The sequence below is a fragment of the Mustela putorius genome, unplaced genomic scaffold (genome assembly GCF_011764305.1).
Source record: "Mustela putorius furo isolate JIRA1106 unplaced genomic scaffold, ASM1176430v1.1 tig00000765_pilon_pilon_pilon, whole genome shotgun sequence".
NCBI lineage: Eukaryota > Metazoa > Chordata > Mammalia > Carnivora > Mustelidae > Mustela > Mustela putorius.
In genome coordinates, this window is record NW_025421470.1 from 5513464 (window position 1) to 5534896 (window position 21433).

At 44.0% G+C, this 21433-nt stretch overlaps 1 protein-coding gene across 3 annotated transcripts in view; it reads right to left on the reverse strand.

Annotated features, from left to right (window-relative positions):
- Positions 1-15218: 15218 nt before the first annotated feature.
- Positions 15219-21433, reverse strand: part of IGSF5 (immunoglobulin superfamily member 5) — a 40229-nt gene continuing 34014 nt past the window's right edge. For all 3 annotated transcript variants that reach the window (XM_045084482.1, XM_045084483.1, XM_045084484.1), the window contains one exon: positions 15219-16144. In XM_045084482.1, the coding sequence (XP_044940417.1) occupies positions 16049-16144 (96 nt within the window). In that variant the 3' untranslated portion in view covers positions 15219-16048. The remainder of the gene's footprint in view (positions 16145-21433) is intronic.

Genomic DNA, 21433 nt, shown 5'->3' on the forward strand with positions numbered 1-21433 from the left:
GGGAAATGGCTATGATAAAATAATTATAAAGTTTATGCATGAATTTCTTTAACTCCAGGGGCTTTTCAATTTGGGGGGCTTGGGGCTTTATTGGGTTTTGGTTTCATTTTGGTCATTTGGTCATATGTATATTTCCCAGTACATGAAAGGGCTGATCTAAAAATAAAGAAAGAAATGTTGGAATTAGTGTATTGCTTTGTTATTGATAAGCTGAAAGATACAAAATTCATGGGGTGCCTGGGTGGCTCAGTGGGTTGAAGCCTCTGCCTTCGGCTCAGGTCATGATCTCAGGGTCCTGGGATCGAACCCCACATCGGGCTCTCTGCTCAGCAGGGAACCTGCTTCCCTTCCTCCCTCTCTGCCTGCCTCTCTGCCGACTTGTGATTTCTGTCTGTCAAATAAATAAATAAAATATTTAAAAAAAAAAGATACAAAATTCATGACTTTCAGTTGTGGGATATCAGTGCTGGGATCTGACATATATCTGCATAAATTATTTAAATGAGGAAATGAATTTGAATATCTTAAGTTTATAGACTTTTATAGAAGTCATTCAAAGGGGGTCACACAGAGAACTTTATGTAAATGGCCAGAAGAAAAGGTAGATGACTTTACTGGGGGAAAGTAATGCACGTGTAACATGTCAAAGAGGTTGTAGTAGTCTGCTCTGTCTGTGTGCTCACATGGCCTTTCTTCTGTAGGCACACACTAGGGGTGAGGTGTGGGGAAGGGGCACTGGTGCCTCCTCCTCCTCTTACAGGGACACTGATCTCATCAGATTAGGGACCTACCCTCATGACATCATTAATCCCTTATTACCTCCCAAAGGCCCCACCTCTAAATACCATTATAATGAAAGTTGGGGCTCAATACATGAATTTGCAGGGAACACAATTCACCACATGAAGAGAGTCATCCCCTTCCACGTACTAATTTCTTTTTAGAATCTATCCTAACACACTATTCCGAATTATGGAAAATAGGTGCAAAAAATTTTTCCTTGCAAAAAAAAAAAAAAAAAAAAAAAAGGAACTAACCTAAAATGCACAACAGTAGGAAAGAACACAGGAATGACAAATCCACTGAAAGAAATATTATCTAGCCTTTAATCATGGCAACCATAGTGACTACAGCAATATGGAAACACTAATAATAGGATGACAAGTTATTTTTTTTTAAGTGGTGAGGCTTAAGTAAATTAGTTAGGATGGAACTGGGTTTGTGTTGTTTTAGTTATTGGTATCATTATGGATTGAGTTGTTTCCCCCCAAAGCCATATATGTTGAAGCCCTACCCCCAGTACTTCAGAATGTGACTGACTTTAGCAATGGAAGTGTCTTTATGGAAGTGATAAAGGCAATTTAAGGTCATAAGGAATGGACTCTAATCCAATCTGACTGCTGATTTTATAAGAAGAGGAAGAGACCAAGAATGCATATGCACAGAGACACAACCACGTGAGGACACAGGGAGAAGGTGACTGACCGCAATCCCACAAGGCTCTCTTCAGCCTCCCACCCTGGTCTTTCTGGAGAGTCCCTGATGGAGATGCAAGGAACAGAGTCTGTGAGTGAGTGTGAACCCTTTTGTGTCTGCTGCTCCCAGGGACTCTCTGCTGGCATGCTACTCCACACCAGCCTAGGAGCAATCACTTAAAATTTTAGCTGATTTCTTTGAAACTTGTATAGTACAGGGGACTTCCTCCTATGTTCTGTCCCACTGCTAATGTCCTGCCTTTCCTAGGGGAAGGGCTCTGTCTCTTTGGATTTCGGGCTATTCTGTTGCCCTGTGATCTTAGATCTCTGACTTCTATGGCTTCAGGAAAGGCCACAATTTTTTACTTTCTCCAGCATTTTATCATTGAAGTCTGACTGACTGTTTTTTCCAGCAGTCTCTACCCTGAGCAAAATTAGAGTCCCTATCCAATGTTAAGCAGCCAGTTTGCTGCATGTAAATGCTGACTTCAGCACAAGAAGAAATGTATCCTGCCAACAGACAAATGTCAGCATAGTGCTAGAAAGCTCTCCAACGGGGCTCTGATGTCACTGGTAATTCTCCATCACTCAAATATTTTCAAGTAATTACATGTAAACACATAGGTAAGGGGAACAATAGATTGAAAGAGAAGAAATCCATACCCAAACATGGTAACATGGAGAGTTCCTCTTCTTGCCCTTTGCCAAAGCTCCTCAGGAAGTCAAATGTGATGCTGTGGGGATGGGGGAGATGTGGTGATGCCATGAAGCTAGAAGGACATTGACAGCTAGTCTGAAGGCTCCTATTCTTTTGAATGTAACACCATTTTGAATAACAATGTTTTTGTAGGGCACCTGGGTGGTTCAGTCAGTTAAGCATCTGCTTTCAGCTCTAGTCATGATCCCAAGGTCCTGGGATCGACCCCTGCATCATGCTCCCTGCTCAGTGGGGAGTCTGCTTCTCTCTCTCCCAGTCTCCTTGCTTGTGCTCACTCTCTCTGTGTCAAATAAATAAAATCTTAAAAAAAAAAAAAAACAATTACTTTGCAATGACTGTTCTACTATTCTGAAATTAAATTCATAGACAACATAACTTCCTTAGATGCCTCAGTTTCAAGATACAAAAAAAATTTTTTTAAAAAACCTCCCACATAACGCCCTATGTATGGTATAAAGGAGACTTAACAGGGAAGCTGTTTATAAGAGAGCAAAGGCAATGCTCCATGGAACTCTATCCAGGACACTGGAAGCCGTCCAGTCCCAGCCTCCACACTGAGAATCACCGGGAACACCACAGCTCTGATTCTGGCTCCATCCCTGTGTCTCCTGAAAGCAACTCAGAGACTACAGGTGGTGGTGCTCTTGGTGATGCAGCTTGCCAAAAGGGCAAATCATCCTGGATGAAGCCCCTCCCAAAACCAACTGCAATCTTTCCAAGCCATTGAATTCATGGAAAATTTGGTGCCCTCCATGCACAACAAATTTTATGCTTTTATTTACTGTGAAATATTTACAGTAAAACATAAGCTCATATAAACAGGTCTCTCACTATCCATCATTTGAGAGTTTTGCAGGGTTCTCCCGAGAAAACCTGCCCTTAACTGAAAGCCACTGGCACCTGTCAGTCATTAAGAACTTCAAGCACCCACCCACACTCACACGTTTTCCCAGTGTGATATGGCTCACGTGAGTCAGGTGACATGACCAAGGTCACCTGGACAGCAAGTCCCATTGCCTCTCTACAGCTCTTTCCTCTGTATCATGCTAGTGGGGTCCTCCAGACCTCCAAGAGGGAAAATGCAACTCAACAAGGATCCCCTGACCAAAACACTCATGGTGATGACCTTAACAGTGTTGTGTTTTAACAGCAGGTGGGAGCTTGTGGCCCCTTCGTTTCTGGCACCAGGTGAGCCAATGAGTAGAAAGTGGCTACTAAAGGGCATTAGCCCATGGATCTTGACAGCCTAGAGGTGCCGAAAACAATGTGAGCAATTTCCTGAAAACAAAATCAGTGTTCACATGCTCTTGGCATAAATCGTTCATTGTACAAGTATGTACTGAGCACACGGAATGGGCCTGCCCAGGCTACACAGGGAACAAGGCAGACATGGAGATGCCCACCTTCACAGAACTGAAAGGGGAAGGAGACATTCAGTAACTTGTCATACAAATAATCATGCCCCTAGGTAGCACAATGTAGAAGTCTAAGGTAATATGTTAACATAGTCAGGGCATTAACCCAATAGGGAGTAGGTTTGTTAGAGTTCCATCAGGGGAGCAGAACCCTCCCAATGACATAAGGGGTGAGTAAGGGGTTCATTTATAGCGACTCAAGCTTCACACAATCATAGGAGATGCTGGGGAAATACAGGCCCAGAAGTGAGAGGTAAGAAGATCAGGAGAGTCTCTCACCGGAGACTGTGAAAGGAAGCCCATGAGAATCCACAGTGAGCTCCTACCTCTATGTCCAGGATGGGCCTGTTTTCACTGCCATTAGCTAGAATAGCAGGACAGCAGGAATGCAAACTTGGACCTGGGAAGAAAAACTGGGACCCCTGGTTTTCTCCCAGCTCTCCTGACCCCCATGACATAGGCACCCTGCAGAAGGCAGCTCCCTGCCCCTTAGGGCCTACACATATCCTTGTCCAGGATCCAGAAGAACAGAAGGAGGTCAGGAGGTCCAGGGTGCTGGAGAGCCAACATGTGTTAGCTTCAAGGCATCTGGGCATCATTCATGCTCAGAAGAGCATGTAGTCACTGGGCCTTCATATTTACCTTCCACATCTTGGACATGTTCCTCTGCTGTCAACTCCCACCCAGAACCATAGTGAGAAGAATAACAAGTGGACCCAGCACAAAACCATGCAGATGGCTTCACCAAGGACAGTCCAAAAGATCAGGTGGAGGTAGACAAATAAAGAGGGAGGAAGTGAATGTTCCAGGCATGTGCAAAGGCCCTGAGGTGGGCAGCACCATGGACCACTGTGGAATCTCCTGCTCTAGAGTGTGACTTGGAGAGAGTGGTAAATGGCCGAGGAGAGTTGGGGTAGAGCCAACTGGGCCTCAGGGCATGATAGGATTTTAGATTTTATCCTTAGAGTGGTGGAGATCTGGGGGAAGATGTCACCCAGCATGGAGAGAAGACAGAGAACTAGTTTTGGAATCAGAAAGACCTGGGATCAGAAGACAGGCATGTCACTCTGGGAACGTATCATACGACTTCACTTTGCTCATTGATACAATGGATACAAAAGCACACCACAGGATTAAGTAAGGATTAAGTGAACTAACCCATGAAATTGCCCATGTGCAGAAGACCACACTTTCTGCAAAGTGCCACGCAGTCATTACTTCACGCTCTGTGGGCCACACAGCCTCTGCTCCATGCTTCTGCCCCTGCAGCCTGCAAGGAGCCACAGACAATCCATAACCATGGCTGCATCCCAACAAAACTACTACAGACACTGAAATTTAGATTCCATATAATTTTCACACATAATGAAATATTATTCTTCTTTTGATTCTTTTCAACCATTTAAAAATTAAAAACCATTCTTAGTGTGGGGCCATACAAATGTAAGCATCAGACTGAACTGGACTCACGGGCTTTAGTCTACCAGCTCCTGTAGCTCACACTGAACAATTACCTCTCGCCTGTCCTTGCTCCTTCACACACACATGCTTGCACACCACACATGCACATCACACAATGAACACCAAACACAGGCATATACACATGCACATGCATGCAAACATATTACACAGAGACACAGACAAATGCATGTACACACATGCACATTATGCAATGAACACCTCACACAGGCAAACACGCACACAGATGCACACATACCACACAGACACAACCACTTACATGCACACGTATGTATGTCACATTATGAATACCTCAAACATGCACACACACAGGCACACACATGCAAGCATGCACACACAGCCACACACCACATAACTCTGAAGATGCAGAAGGAATGGGCACTTCCTTCCATCCCCTGCTACTGCGAGGATACAAGCATTCAGGGTAACCACATTTCACCTAATCCCACACTATTTGCACTTTCTAAGGAAAAAACTAGACCAACTATAGTGCTTAAAATTAGTTTTTGATTTAGACAATAATTTGCTATTATTTGAACTACCTCAGACTTTATGAGCCATGAAATTGAGGCATAATATTACCAATTGTTCTCAAATTAAGTTATGCTGTAAAATAGCATAGATTCTTAAGGTTTCTGAACAGAACAATCATCACTATATTCTCCACCATATTTCCCCCACAGACTTTACTGGAATCCCTCATTATCTGCTCTGTCAGCCCAGTAGGATTACATGCTGGTCACGAATCTCTCAGTCCGAAGCCATTGGCAGGGCAGTAAGTCTCATAAATCTTCTCGTCAGTCTGTGGGTTCCAAATCGCATTGTGTTGCAAGAAATAACATGCCTCTGCCAACAAAGGAGGGACGGCAAATGGGTGGTTCACAGCCCAAGACCCGGCCTGCCACCTCCAGCTCTGCATGTCACCCAGGTCCAGGGAGACGTCAGAGCACCTGTTTCAGAAATGCTGGAGACGGTGTCTCACCCAAGGCCGTAGCCCATAGCATGATTTACAGGCTGAACTAGGTGAGAGTTAAATATTTGCCATCTGCAGATGAGCATAGCTCCCTCCCCGTGCAGCAGGGACCAGGGACATCTGCACACACTCAACCTAGGAGCAGTTTTGGTCCCGGCAGCTGGGCCGTGTCAGGTGAGGATGGGGCAGGTGTGTGTGTGTGTGTGTGTGTGTGTGTGTGTGTGAGAGAGAGAGAGAGAGAGAGAGAGACACACACACAGAGAGAGAGAGAGAGAGAGAGAGAGAAAACATCTTGACAAAAGCAAGTGCCAGAAGAGACTTCATGGGTCTGCCATCCACTCTTTTGTCTGCTGATGTGTCACCAAAGCCATGACCTACTCAAGTTCAGTGTTTCAAATTCCTTTTTCCCAAATGGTGTCCTCTTTTGGTCAATGGATTCATCCCTAAGGGAAGGAAAGAGTGGAATGCTACTCAACCACACATCTTTCCCAATGAGTTTACAAACACATTCTCCCTTCCTTGATTTCCGTTTCCCAAATGTTTCCAGATCCTCTAGGCTGGACACCTTCTGCCTGCCTGCTGTCCACATCCATTTTCTGCCCTTCTCTGTCCTGTATGGACAACATCAGAGGGCCCCATGGATCTCTGGTTCTGGTAGTGCTTGGCCAACGGGAGATATGAGCAGGAGCGTGAGGAGAAGGGTCTTGGTACCTTCCTCCCCACTGCCAGGCATCCAGGACTTGGCAGTGTCCCTTCACCTAAGGGCCTCTCCATCCCAGTCTAGCCACCTCTCCCTGGCCCGTCAGCTCTGAGGATGATAACAGCTCCTCAGGCCTGCTCCACCCTCTGTCCTATCCTGCTGCTCTCCCAGCCCTTCTTTACTGTCCTCCCACACCCTTCTCATCTCTGCTGCGAGATCTCAGGTGCTCCACGGGAGGACTTCACATGAGATGGAGCACTCTTCCCCAACGACAACGGGAGCACTCCCAAGGCAAGGCTTGGTTGTGGACACAGTGTCTTCTATATGTTTGGCAGCATCCATTCATGCTTTTGGTCATCAAACTCCCAGGATCAGGCAAGACAACTTTAATGCCTCTAATGGTTTCCAAGGTCAGGGTCACATAGAACAAAGAAAACATTTCTATCTGAGGTCTCCAATTATCTTCTGTGTGTTGATGTTACTACTTACGTCCTACTCCAAGTAAGCTGTGGAATGCCCCTGAGTTCAGGGGGCAGGCCTGGAATCTGACAGAGGAACCAAGCAAGGTCAAAGATGCCTGGAAGGATGGACAGGTGTGGTTTCCACAGTGAGGCTTTTATGACACACACCTGTGAGAGATACTGGTTTAAGGACACTTGCACCTCACAGCCACTCCTTAGCAGCAGTCCCATCTGCCTTTCTGAGGAACACCCTTGGCCATGACATTTTGCTGTGACTGATCCCTCTCACTGCATACCCCTGAGCCTGCTTCAGCTCTCTGCAATGCGGAAGGAAGAGATGAATTTACCAGACCAGCAAAATACCATTTTCAGTGGAGAGCTTCCTTGGGGGTTACAGGGTTCCTAAATAGAAACTGGCAAGTACACAGACAGAAAACACCAATTGACTGTGTGTATGTAAAAAAGCCCATCCTTGACACATCAAGGTCATTTCCAAGCAGCTAACTCTAGGTCAACACTGTCCTGTAGAATTTTCTGCAGCAGCGAAATCTTCCATCTGCACTGCCCAGCTGGTGGCCACTAGCCACACATGACTACTGAGCACTTGACGTGTGGCTTGTGGGACCCAGAAAATGGATCTTACATTTTATTTCCTTTCAAATAATTTAAATGAAAACAACCTCATGTGCAAAGGCATTGGACAACGCAGCTATGGATAATTCTGTTCAAATAACTTGCCACATCTTGTGCAATAAAAACTGGCTGAGAAATCTTAATCTGCAATAAGCTACTGAAAGGAAGTCCTGAGTTGGAGACATTTCCATGAAATTGCTTTGGCATTGTTCTGCAGAGTTCAAAACTTAAAGTTCAATGACATTCTACATGCAACTCCTACTGTCTCCTAGAATAACCACAGAAATACAATTCTTACAGCAGGCAGATGGTGAATATTCGTTACACTTCGATATACGGTCTTTCTCAATATTGACCTGTTTGATCTCAGTATTTACTGAACGCCTACAGAATGCTAGCTTCTGCAAAGGTTACAAAAGGCATAACTGACATGACATTTGCCTTGTTTCTGGATCGGGGAGCTGTGGTGGTTTAAGGAGAGCAAATCATGAAGTGAAGAGTATGGAGTTTGCTCATTGACCAGCTCTGCCCAAAGGGTCTCACGATGCCCTTACCTTTCTGCTTGACTTTATCCACTCAAGGATGGTGCTGGGAGAGATACCCACACTGGCACAGAGTAAAGAAGTTAGGATAAGCAAGGGTCTCGTCGTTAACCAGGTGAATTAGCAATGTTTTTGCCCATAAAAGTACCTTGGGAAAATAATACAGCAATAATCATGGGTTTTAAACATTTTGCATTTTAACAATGTTTATTCTTCCAATCCATGAGCATGGAATGGTCTTCCATCTTCTTGGGTCTTCTTCAATTTCTTTCATGAGTGTTCTGTAGTTTCTCGAGTACAGATCCTTTTTGGTTAGGTTTATTCTCAGGTATTTTATGGTTCTTGGTGCTATAGTAAATGGAATCTGTTCTCTTAATTCCCCTTTCTGTATTTTCATTGTTAATGTATAAAAAAGCAACTGATTTCTGTACATTGGTTTTGTATCCTGCCACGTTGCTGAATTGCTGAATGAGTTCTAGTAGTTTGGGGGTGAAGTCTTTTGGGTTTTCCATGTAAAGATCATTTCATCTTCGAAGAGAGAGAGTTTGACTTCTTCATTGCCAATTTGAATACTTTTTATTTCTCTTTGTTGTCTGATTGCTGTTGCTAGGACTTTTAGTACCGTGTTGAACAAGAGTGGTGAGAGTGGGCATCCTTGTCATGTCCCTGATCTCAAAGGGAAGGCTGTCAGCTTTTTCCCATTGAGTATGATATTTGCTGTGGGCTTTTCATAGATCGATTTAATGAAGTTTAGGAATGTTCCCTCTATCCCTAGACTTTGAAGTGTTTTAATCAGGAATGGATGCTGGATTTTGTCAAATGCTTTTTCTACATCAATTGAGAAAACCATGTGGTTCTTCTCTCTTCCCTTATTGATTTGTTCTATCACATTGATTGATTTGCGAATGTTGAACCACGCATGCAACCCAGGGATAAATCCCACCTGGTCATGGTGGCTACTCTTTTTAATGTACTATTGGATCCTATTTAGTTAGGATCTTGTTGAGAATCTTAGCATCCATATTTATCAGGGACATTGGTCTGAAATTCTCCTTTTTGATGGGATCTTTGCCTGGTTTGGGGATCAGGGTAATGCTGGCCTCATAAAGAGTCTGGAAGTTTTCCTTCTGCTTCAATTCTTTGAAACAGCTTCAGAAGAATAAATATTATTTCTTCTTTGAAAGTTTAGTAGAGTTCCTCAGGGAATCTGTCAGGCCCTGGGCTCTTGTTTTTTGGGAGGTTTTTGATAACTGCTTCAATCTCATTACTAGATATTGGTCCATTCAGATTGTCAATTTCTTCCTGTTTCAGTTTTGGATGTTTATAGTTTTCCAGGAAAGCATCCATTTCATCTAGGTTGCTTAACTTATTGGCATATAACTGTTCATAATAATTTCTGATTATTGTTTCTATTTCCTTGGTGTTGTGATCTCTCCCTTTTCATTCATAATGTTATTAATTTGGGTCTTCTCTCTTTTCTTTTGAATTAGTGCCTAGAGCAATCTATACTTTCAATGCCATTCTGATCAAAATTCCACCAACATTTTTCAAAGAACTGGAACAAACAATCCTAAAATTTGTGTGGAATCAGAAGAGACCCCAAATTTCTAAGGAAATGTTGAAAAAGAAAAAACTGAGGGCATAACGTTGCCTGATTTCAAGCTTTACTACAAAGCTGGAACACCAAGACAGCATGGTACTGGCAGAAAAACAGACACATAGACCAGTGGAACAGAGTAGAGAGCCCAGATATGGACCCTCAACTCTATGGTCAAATAATCTTTGACAAAGCAGGAAAAAATATACTGTGGAAAAAAGTCTTTTCAATAAATGGTGCTGGGAAAATTGGACACCTATGTATAGAATAATGAAATTCATCCATTATCTTACACCATATACAAAGATAAACTCAAAATGGATGAAATACCTCAATGTGAGGCAGGAATCCATCAGAATGCTAGAGGAAAACATAGGCAGTAATCTCTTCAACATCAGCCACAGCAACATCTTTCAAGATATGTTTCCAAAGACAAAGGAAACAAAAGCAAAAATGAATTTGGGGGACTTCATCAAGATCAAAAACTTCTGCACAGCAAAGGAAACAGTCAACAAAACAAAGAGGCAACCCACAGAATGAAAGAGGATATTCACAAATGACAATACAAAGGGCTGATATCCAGGATCTATAAAGAACTCCTCGGGACACCTGGGTGGCTCAGTGGGTTAAAGCCTCTGCTTTCTGCTCAGGTCATGGGATCAAGCCCTGCATCGGGCTCTCTGCTCAGCAGGGAGCCTGCTTCCCTTTCTCTCTCTGCCTGCCTCTCTGCCTACTTGTGATCTGTCTGTCAAATAAATAAATAAAATCTTAAAAAAAAAAAAAAAGAACTCCTCAAACACACAAAACAGATAAACATGTTTAAAAAAAAATGGTATTCCATTGTGTATATATACCACATCTTCTTGATCCATTCATCTGTTGAGAAGAATAAATGAAACAAGATGGGATTGGGAGGGAGACAAAGCATAAGTGACTCTTAATCTCACAAAACAAACTGAGGGTTGCTGGGGGGAGAGGGTTTGGGAGAAGGGGGTGGGATTATGGACTTTGGGGAGGGTATGTGCTTTGGTGAGTGCTGTGAAGTGTGTAAGCCTGGTGATTCACAGACCTGTACCCCTGGGGATAAAAATATATGTTTATAAAAAATAAAAATATATATATATAAAAAAATGGGTAGGAGACATGAACAGACACTTCTCCAATAAAGACATACAAATGGCTGTCAGACACATGAAAAAATGTTCATCATCACAAGTCATCAGGAAGATTAAAAACAAAACCACTTTACACCAGTTATAATGAACAAAATTAACAAGACAGTAAACAACATGTGTTGGAGAGAACGTGGAGAAAGGAGAACCTTCTTACACTATTGGTGGGAATGCAAGTTGGTGCAGCCACTTTGGAAAACAGTGTGAAGATTCCTTAAGAAATAAAAATAGAGGGGCACCTGGGTGGCTCAGTGGGTTAGGCCTCTGCCTTTGGCTCTGGTCATGATCTCAGGGTCCTGGGATCAAGCCTCGCATCGGACTCTCTGCTCAGCAGGGAGCCTGCTTCCCCAGCTTCCCTATGACTCTGCAACTGCACTAATGGGTATTTACCCCAAAGATACAGATGGAGTGAAAGGAAGGACCATCTGTACCCCACTGTGCATAGCAACAATGGCCACAGTCACCAAACTGTAAAGCACCAAGATGTCCTTCAACAGACTAATAGATAAGGAAGATGTGGTCCATATACACTATGGAGTATTGTGCCTCCATCAGAAAGGACGAATACCCAACTTTTGTAGCAACATGGATGGGCCTGGAAGAGATTGATGCTGAGTGAAATAAGTCAAGCAGAGAGAGTAAATTATCATATGGTTTTGCTTATTTGTGGAGCATAAGAAATAACACAGAGGACGTGGGGAGATGGAGAGGAGAAGGGAGCTGAGGGAAATTTGGAGGGAGAAATGAACCATGAGAGACTGTGGTCTCTGAAAAAACAATCTGAGCGGGCGCCTGGGTGGCTCAGTGGGTTAAGCCTCTGCCTTCGGCTCAGTTCATGATCTCAGGGTCCAGGGATCGAGTCCTGCATCGGGCTCTCTCCTCAGCAGGGAGACTACTTCTTCTCTCTCTCTCTCTCTGCCTGCCTCTCTGCCTGCTTGGGATATCTGTCTGTCAAATAAATAAATAAAATAAAATAACAATCTGAGGGTTTTGGAGGGGCAGGGGGTGGAGGATTGGGTGAGCCTGGTGGTGGGTGTTGTGGAGGGCATGTATTGCATTGAGCACTGGGTGTGGTGCATAAACAATGAATACTGGAACACTGAAAAGAAATTTTAAAAAATCAAATAAAAATTTTTAAAAAAACATTTTGCATTTTACCTCTACTTCCAAGGAAATAGGCAGCCAATTCCCTCCCTGTAGGGACACAGTCCTGGAAGAGATGACATTTTTTTCAGGATCCTCTAAGTAGTGGTGATCCTCAAAATATATGACAACCCATACAGCAAGAGAACCAGCCCCTCAGAACAGAAAATGTATGAGCACCAGTGAATCAGAATGAACACCTGACGCAGCCCAATGTGTGTGCCAGCAACCAGCCCTGGAATTAGTAGTTGATTCACACGAGGGGACTCAGGGTAGAGGCAGAATGTGATTCAAGATCATAAAAATACTTTATTAATCATGGTGGTATGTAGGTCTGCCGACCACTGAGTGGATTCGCAAGCAGAGTGTTAAATGAGGAGAAACATCACCATGAGGAATTGACAACTTTTACTCTGAAGAATCACTAAGATCGTAACACATTTTAAGGAAACTTTGAGAAAGGTTACCTTTGAGGAAGGGGCAGACAGTGGTTTGAGGGACATGGGGAGGTTGGGGTGCTAGGGCACTCCCGTTCTGCATGTCCCCACTCAAGCCCCATATGCATTGTGAACAGTAACCAAACTACACACCAACAGTTCGTGTACTTTTCTCGACTTACACTTCAGGAAGATATTCACATTTACTTCAGCAAATGAAGTAAAATGTTGTAGGCAAGTATTTATTAACAGAAATAATCCTCAGAATAGTGTCAAGTGAGAAGAGTGAGCTATGAAGTAAGGTTTACGATGGTCCAAATTCCACAAAATATGTATGTGTGTGTAACCATGTGAACATATGTGTGTGTGAGCAGATATATTCTTACCTGGTAATACCTGCTTCTGAACAATAGAATTGGGGGTGATTTTAAAATCATTTCTTAACACTGTATTTTTACTTTTTTAATAATAAACATGCATTGATTCTATAGGAAGAAGTATGTCTATTATTTTACTGCAGAAGGAGCCTGGGAGCAGCTGGTGTTTGCACAATGGAGACAGTGCAGGGAAAGCTGGTGGGATATGGGGGTCCCAGTGAGTCGCCCCACCTTTCCTCCCCAGGCTTAACATATGTTCGGCACTCAGCACATACTAGCGACTGTCATCGCTACTGCCTAATTCTAAGGCAGCACTAAAACCTTAACACATTTTAAAAGTCACATTCCATGTTAGCAGTACCAAGGTTGGGTATGTTGTTAATTACTGAGCAGTTGCTAATTACTAACCATCAAAGAAATCTGTACCAACTGGCTCAGCTCTCTGCCAAATAACAGCCCTGCCTCTGGGGTAAACATGAAGAGACGGGTGGGCAGGAAATTCACTGACAACATTCACATGAAAAAAATATATATCTGGAAAAGGCAGCAATTTTATTCTTTATAGCAACATTCATATTAACTTCTATGGGATAAATGTACAATAATCAAAGACTAATATGAAAATGTGATTTTTTTTTTCAAGGAGTAGAACAGACTGCATCTCTTTTTTTTTGAACAAATGAATTTTATTTTTGTTATATCAAATCCATTTTATTACTCTTTGTGGTGCCATTAGAAAATTTTTTTTAATTTCTTTTGAGCGTAACAGTATTCATTGTTTTTGCACCACACCCACTGCTCCATGCAATCCGTGCCCTCCCTAATACCCACTACCTGGTTCCCCCAACCTCCCACCCCCCGCCCCTTCAAAACCCTCAGCTTGTTTTTCAGAGTCCATAGTCTCTCATGATTCACCTCCCCTTCCAATGTCCCCCAATTCCCTTCTCCTCTCTAACTCCCCTTGTCCTCCATGCTATTTGTTATGCTCCACAAATAAGTGAAACCATATGATAATTGACTCTCTCTGCTTGACTTATTTCACTCAGCATCATCTCTTCCAGCCCCGTCCATGTTGCTACAGAAGTTGGGTATTCGTCCTTTCTGATGGAGGCATAATACCCCATTGTGTATATGGACCACATCTTCCTTATCCATTCGTCCATTGAAGGGCATCTTGGTTCTTTCCACAGTTTGGTGACCGTGGCCATTGCTGCTATAAACATTGGGGTACAGATGGCTCTTCTTTTCACGACATCTGTATCTTTGGGGTAAATACCCAGGAGTGCAATCACAGGGTCATAGGGAAGCTCTATTTTTAATTTCTTGAGGAATCTCCACACTGTTTTCCAGAGTGGCTGCACCAACTTGCATTCCCATCAATAGTGTAAGAGGGTTCCCCTTTCTCCACATCCTCTCCAACACATGTAGTTTCCTGTCTTTCTAATTTTGGCCATTCTAACTGGTGTGAGATGGTATCTCAATGAGTTTTAATTTGAATCTCTCTGATGGCTAGTGATGATGAACATTTTTTCAGAAAAAGCACTTGACAAAATCCAGCATCCGTTCCTGATTAAAACGCTTCAAAGTATAGGGATAGAGGGAACATTCCTGAACTTCATAAAGTCTATCTATGAAAGATCCACAGCAAATATCATCCTCAATGGGAAAAAGCTTGCATCCTTCCCTTTGAGATCAGGAACACGACAAGGATGCCCACTCTCACCACTCTTGTTCAACATAGTATTAGAAGTCCTAGCAACAGCAATCAGACAACAAGGAGAAAAGAATTGGCAATGAAGAAGTCAAACTCTCTCTCTTCACAGATGACATGATTCTTTATATGGAAAATTCAAAAGACTCCACCCCCCAACTACTAAAACTCATACAGCAATTCAACAACATGGCAGGATACAAAGTCAATGTATAGAAATCAGTGGCTTTCTTATACACTAACAATGAAAATACAGAAAGGGAAATTAGAGAATCAATTCCGTTTACTCTAGCACCAAGAACCATAAGATACCTGGGAATAAACCTAACCAAAGAGGTAAAGGAACTGTACTCGAGGAACCACAGAACACTCATGAAAGAAATTGAAGAATGTGATTTTTTTTTTTAATAGACGTCTCCTAAATGTCATGATTCCTTCAGCCACCACCTGAATAGTTCAGAACTCAGAAAGGCAATAACATTCTTTGGTGTTTTCTCTTTTATTTATTAAAGAACATGTTACCCATTTCCAGCTTTTTCACGGCATTTGTAGCATGTAAGGTACATCCCCCACAAATCATAATCCACATCTAACTCATCGGACGACATGAGAGCAGCCTGATAAGGAGCAGATAAAAGTGAATGCCTTCACATAAATATCCAATAATGAGATATTTCATAGTATGCCCATTGTTTTTGAATTTAATCTTATTCTTAATCTATAAGTCCTGATTTTCCAGGAAATCTTACATTTCTGATTGATCCCAATGCATATGCTCCTTTTTCACAGATAATATACAGTAATGCCCCACGTGCTAAACACACATAAATATTGTCTTCATAGGACATAACAGAACAAAAATATTTTTTAAAAGTCGTGGTAAGATAGAGGTTTATCCGCCATTGATGGGATTGGCAAGAAGGAGTGTCGAGTGACAAGTAAATTAAGATGATGAATTTGCAGCTTTACTTAGAAACTTGGTGGAATTCATGAAAATCTTGAAACATTTCAAAAGCCAAATTTTACCCTGGAAGGTGGGGAAATGGACTCTTTCTCCCCACACGAAGTGTCCATTCTGATCACTCCAGCCTCGCTCTGTCCCCGAAACGCTAGTGAAGTGGGAGCCCAGCCTCGGGACGGAGAGGAAGTCGAAACCGTGTCGGCGTGAGGCAGGGCATCAGCCACGTGCAAAATGGAACCGGAGGGACATCTTGGCTAGACCAGAGTTGCATTCCTGACAGTCTTGGGACTGGTCATGATGAAGGAAACCTGTGGACGACCTGCGGGTCCCAGCGACCGGTGGTCAGGTCCCTGGGGACAAAGTGAAGAGGGTGGATTTTATCAGTGGAGAGCGACATAAAAGGCAAATTTGAGCCGATAGCTCCACTCATCAGATAAGAAGATGCATGAGGGCCCAGAGAGGAACCAAAGATGTTAACACACACCCTTCCTTTCTTGCCTTATTTCAATAACCACAGGCTCCAGAGGTGTCCAAGCTCAGAGCCTAATGAGTAATGCAGTTCAAAGAATCCAGAATTTGTTTGTATGAAGACAAATGACAGGAAAGATGCACTCTTCTGGTTTTTTTTCTTTTTTTTTTTTTCTTTTTTTCAATCTTCCTAAGAAAATTCTAATTGGCATGAAAATATAAAATATTTCTAACCTTCTTTAAAAACAGACTTTCATTCTAAAAGCGAGGAGCAAAATTGAACTGTCTGTACAGGTCAGCCTGCTCTCTCCCTGGGAGGCCATGCAGCTGCCTCCTCTCAGAAACGTGGTCTTTGCCATTCTCCTTGGGAAATGTGTCTGCAGGCACTCCGCACACTCCTCCAGACGGGCCAGTGCTTGCCCAGCAGTACTACCCTAGTGCAAAGCATGCGCTATGTTTTCCTGCCAGTTCTGAGACTGTCAGCTCAGATTCCAGGGCACTGCAGCTGCCTTGCACATCCTAAATAATGTAACGGGGCACCATGCATTATTTATGTCGCAATGGAATGTTATTAAGTCTCGAGGATAGAATCACTCTGGCTCTGGGGCTTCACTTAGCGACTCCCAGTCATGCGGGGAGAACAGGAAGCTGGGGGAGCCACCTCACCACCCTGCTCTAAGAACTGGCCTTCTGCTGTGAATAGGCTTGACATTTTTGCATTTGTGGTTTGCCTTTTGTTTTCCCTGTTGGGCTACGCTAACGCGTTGCTGTTTTCTAAATTTATCAAGAGTGTATTTCTGTTTATCTCAGAAGGGTGGTGATTAGCGGGGAAGACTTGATCTGCGTTTCAAGACCTCCATGCGCTCACCGTTCAAAACTGACAGACTCCGGAGAGAAAGAAACAGAGTTGCCCAAAATAAACAGAAAAATTGACTGGCAAGGAGTTGAGCCCTGGAAACAGGAAAGGAAAAGGGGGACCCTTTGTGTTAACTAGTCACCAGGAGGGGAAACATTTGCAAAGCCCATGACTTCATATAAAACAAAGATGTGGTCCATATACACTATGGAGTATGATGCCTCCATCAGAAAGGACGAATACCCATGTAGCAACATGGACAGGACTGGAAGAGATGATGCTGAGTGAAATAAGTCAAGCAGAGAGAGTCAATTATCATATGGTTTCACTTATTTGTGGGGCATAACAAATAGCATGGAGGACAAGGGGAGTTAGAGAGGAGAAGGGAGTCGGGGTAAATTGGAAGGGGAGGTGAACCATGAGAGACTATGGACTCTGAAAAACAATCTGGGGGGTTTGAAGTGGCGGGGGTGGGAGGTTGGGGTACCAGGTGGTGGGTATTATAGAGGGCACGGATTGCATGGAGCAGTGGGTGTGGTGAAAAAATAATGAATACTGTTTTTCTGAAAATAAATAAATTGAAAAAATTTAAAATAAAATAAAACAAAGGGTGCTTGTCCTTCCCGTTAGCTGTAATTGTTAGTGAGACTTTCTAATTTTATTTATTAATTTTGTCCTCATGTGCTTCACGGGCAGTTATACCTGAGTTTACTGCACTTCACCAACAGAAACCCCTTCCTAGAAACAAAGCTGGTATTACATATCCTGAACGGATGGGAATCATCAGTGGAGAGAAGCATCACATTTTGGTAAGCATCTGTTTGGAACATCACTCTTGTTTTCCTTAATGACCCTTATAGCTTAATGCATGCTCCAGGGTCTCTGCAGCCCAAAAGCCCCTCGCTTCCATCTTGTTATAAGGTAGTCAATTACCCATAGACCCGGTCACCTAGACAATCCCTCCATGTTGTCTTAAAATTCAGACACACTCAGGCTGCACCCCAAGTCCACTGAACCAGGAGTCTATAGGTGGGATCAAGAATCTGGGCATCCTAAAAGTTGTATCAATAATTCCCATATGTCTATGGACTCTGAAAAACAATCTGAGGGGTTTGAAGGGGCGGGGGGTGGGAGGTTGGGGGAACCAGGTGGTGGGTATGGGAGAGGGCATGGATTGCATAGAGCACTGGGTGTGGTGCAAAAACAATGAATACCATTACGCTGAAAATAAATTTTTAAAAAAAATTTTAAAAAAAATAATAATTCCCATACGTCGCCCCTGGCCCTTCAGGCTTTCCCTTTCTTGTATCATGTCTAAACAGGAATCCCTTGGGAAAAAAAAAAAAAAGTGCCCAAGACTACAAACAAGCAAAGTGACAATCTGATGTGGAATTATATACCACCTTTCCTCAGTGACCCAAAACACAGCATTTTTATGTAGCGTATTCATCTATATCGGTCTAATAATACTGCTTATCATGACTAGATTGTGATTCTCCGCAAAGGGACTGTGTCTACTGCATGCACATGTCTTGTATCGCCTGGCCTGTGACAGCAGAAGTCGAGGCACTGAAGACATTCTCCACTTTAACAAACAACTTTTTAATGAGCACCCGGGAATGCTGCGCTAGACTGCATGTGGTCCATGGCCACCCGTTAGTTAAGATCTGAAAGTGCTGAGCGAAAATAAGACCAGCAGGTTGAGCAGATGAGAAAGCCAGCATGAAGAGAGAACGGGAGCACAGACTCTACAGTGGCTATGCGGTTGGCAAAGCCAAGATCGCCCCACTGTGAGACCTATTAATACAAAACAGGAGCCTCGGTCGTTGACATACGCACCTCGCCTCCACGGATCGGACGTGCATCTGCCTCTACCAGCTCCGAGGTGCTGGGGCTGGAAGAACTTTGGCTGCAGGCTACCTGCCAGCTGGAAATCTCTCAGCTGGAGCTACAGGCTATGCAGGACCCGAGGCTGGTGCAGATACTCTGCACAATCGCGTAGTCTGGGTCAACAGTCCTAAACTCCCGCAAGCCAGCTTCTTGGGCAGGAGCCCCACTGGAGCCCATGTGCATGGAAGGACCCCACAGCAGCCCTGGCGGCTCTGTCACAGGCTGGAGGCACACTGAGGCCCAAGAGGAAGAGGCTGGGGTGAAAAACAGATGAAGGAGCTCTAAGAAGCTCTCAGCTGCCTCTCCTGGTCCATTAGGGGTCAAGGCTCCCTACAGAATGGAGAACGGCTAAGAGAAAAGAAAACATTCTGAGGAAGGACGTCTTCCACCTACACAGAGACAGCATGGCAGCCTAGACCTGGCATGGCTACAGGTCTGGACCCGGGGTGCCGCAGCTCACCTTGACCTCTTCAGTAGGGGGTGGCTTGGCCACTCGGCAGCTCTCAAGTGGCCAGCTGCCCACATGCAGGACTATGTCCTCTCTGGGCCACGAGCTCCAAAGCCCAGCCACTTTCTCCACCATCCGTCTTGCTCTACCCCTTCCATATGTGCTCACAAAAAGCATAACCCACATCTCAGGTTCACGTTCTCCAAATGAACAACCTACGGACAGGGCCTAGGCCTGTCCCTGAGAATCACGATCAGAGAGGGGCCTCTTCAAAACTGTCTTTGCGCTGAAGTGCCCCAACTCTACGCAGAAGAACCCAGCTATTTAAGCAGCCCCCACCGGGCTTTAGCCCAGGCAAAAACAGCTATTCTTCTTTGTCTTCTGTTGGTTTCTTAAAGACCTTGATGTTCTGGGCCAAGATAAGCCCTTCCCTAGAAGACTGACAGACTCTTCAAGAAACAAGTGTGCGTGACCATTCCCCAGGGCCCAGCAACTCTGGGCCACTGTTCTTTTTCCACCAATCGATTATTTAGCTGGTTACATGTTTAAGTAGCAGAAACTTCTTAAGTTTCTCTCGATGCGTATTTTCAAAACACTTCAAGCCTAAGAAGCATCTACTCCAAGCTCCAAAATGTCATTCTCCATTCCTGTATCCAAAAGCATCTGGAGTTCCCCCTTTGTCCTCATTTCTACTTCAGGGGGAGATCATCTGACGGAGATCATCTGACATGACCTTTCTGACCCCCTCCCTGCTTACCCCATGCCCCCAACCCCAGAAATAAGTACATCGGCTTCTTTGATGGAAACACACATGACCGTAAAAGGTAACCATAGAAAAGCCACAGAAATAAAGGCTGGAGGAAATGTGTTCCTGGGTGACCATGCTTGGTACTAGGTGAAGAAAACCCTTCCATCAGCCACAGCTCCCACTCAGGTCCAGTTGTAGAGATTTGACAGGAAACATCCTTCACTCCCTTTGGCCAGCCGCCCCTTACTCAAGAGATGACCCCTCGGAAGAGAATCGGTTGCCTCTCTATAGCCTTCCCTCCCAGGGCCAGACTGATGCATCAGAAGACATATGTGCCTGCTATGGTGAGTGCTGTGAAATGTGTAAGCCCAGTGATTCACAGATCTGTGTTCCTGGGGCAAACAATGCATTATATGTTAGAAGAAGAAGAAGAAAAGAAGAAGAAGAAAAGAAGAAGAAGAAGAGGAAGAGGAAGAGGAAGAAGAAGACACTGTGTCAAAGACAACAGCCTTAATGGGAGGGAATTTTCCTCTCCATTTTCCTGACACCAGCCTAAGGACATAGCCTGAACTTGTCCCCAACAATGTCACTTGGGCCAATGTTCTTTGGTGCCATAGATCCTTATATGTCTTCCCATCTGGCTACCACTGGTTTTCCAGTAGTGACATCACTTAGGTCCTCCCAAAACACAGCTGAGCATCAATCGAAGCTCACCCCTCCCCCCACAAAGGCCTAGAAGGCACACCTCACTGGCAAGATATATGGATTGAGCTGAATCCCAACTGCAGGGAGGAGTATTACGGCCTGGAGTGGTCCAGAAACCCAAGTCCATATCTAGCCCAAGAGAGAATGATGGGTCTGAGAGGCATTCCCAGCAGCAGCACTTCAGACTGATTGCGATTTGTAGGCAGAACACAGCCAAGACCTCGGGAACTCACTTGCTTCAGGAGCCCAATCTGCAAATCTGCCTTTTCTAAAAGCTAAAGAGGAGAATACCCATGCCTTTGAGGGGCAGCATCGCAGAGTCACATCAAAGTGCTTCTCATTTGAAGGTGACTTTGTGCAGGTCAGAAAATGCGTATTTTGCCTAATATGACTGTGGATACGAAGAATCGTTTTTTCTGTGTATGCGCTCCAGTTCACTCATCTGTGGCAACCAACACTGACTCTGTGTCAGAAAAATAACATACCATGTCCTCATGGTTCCTGGGTAACTGTGTTCTTCATGT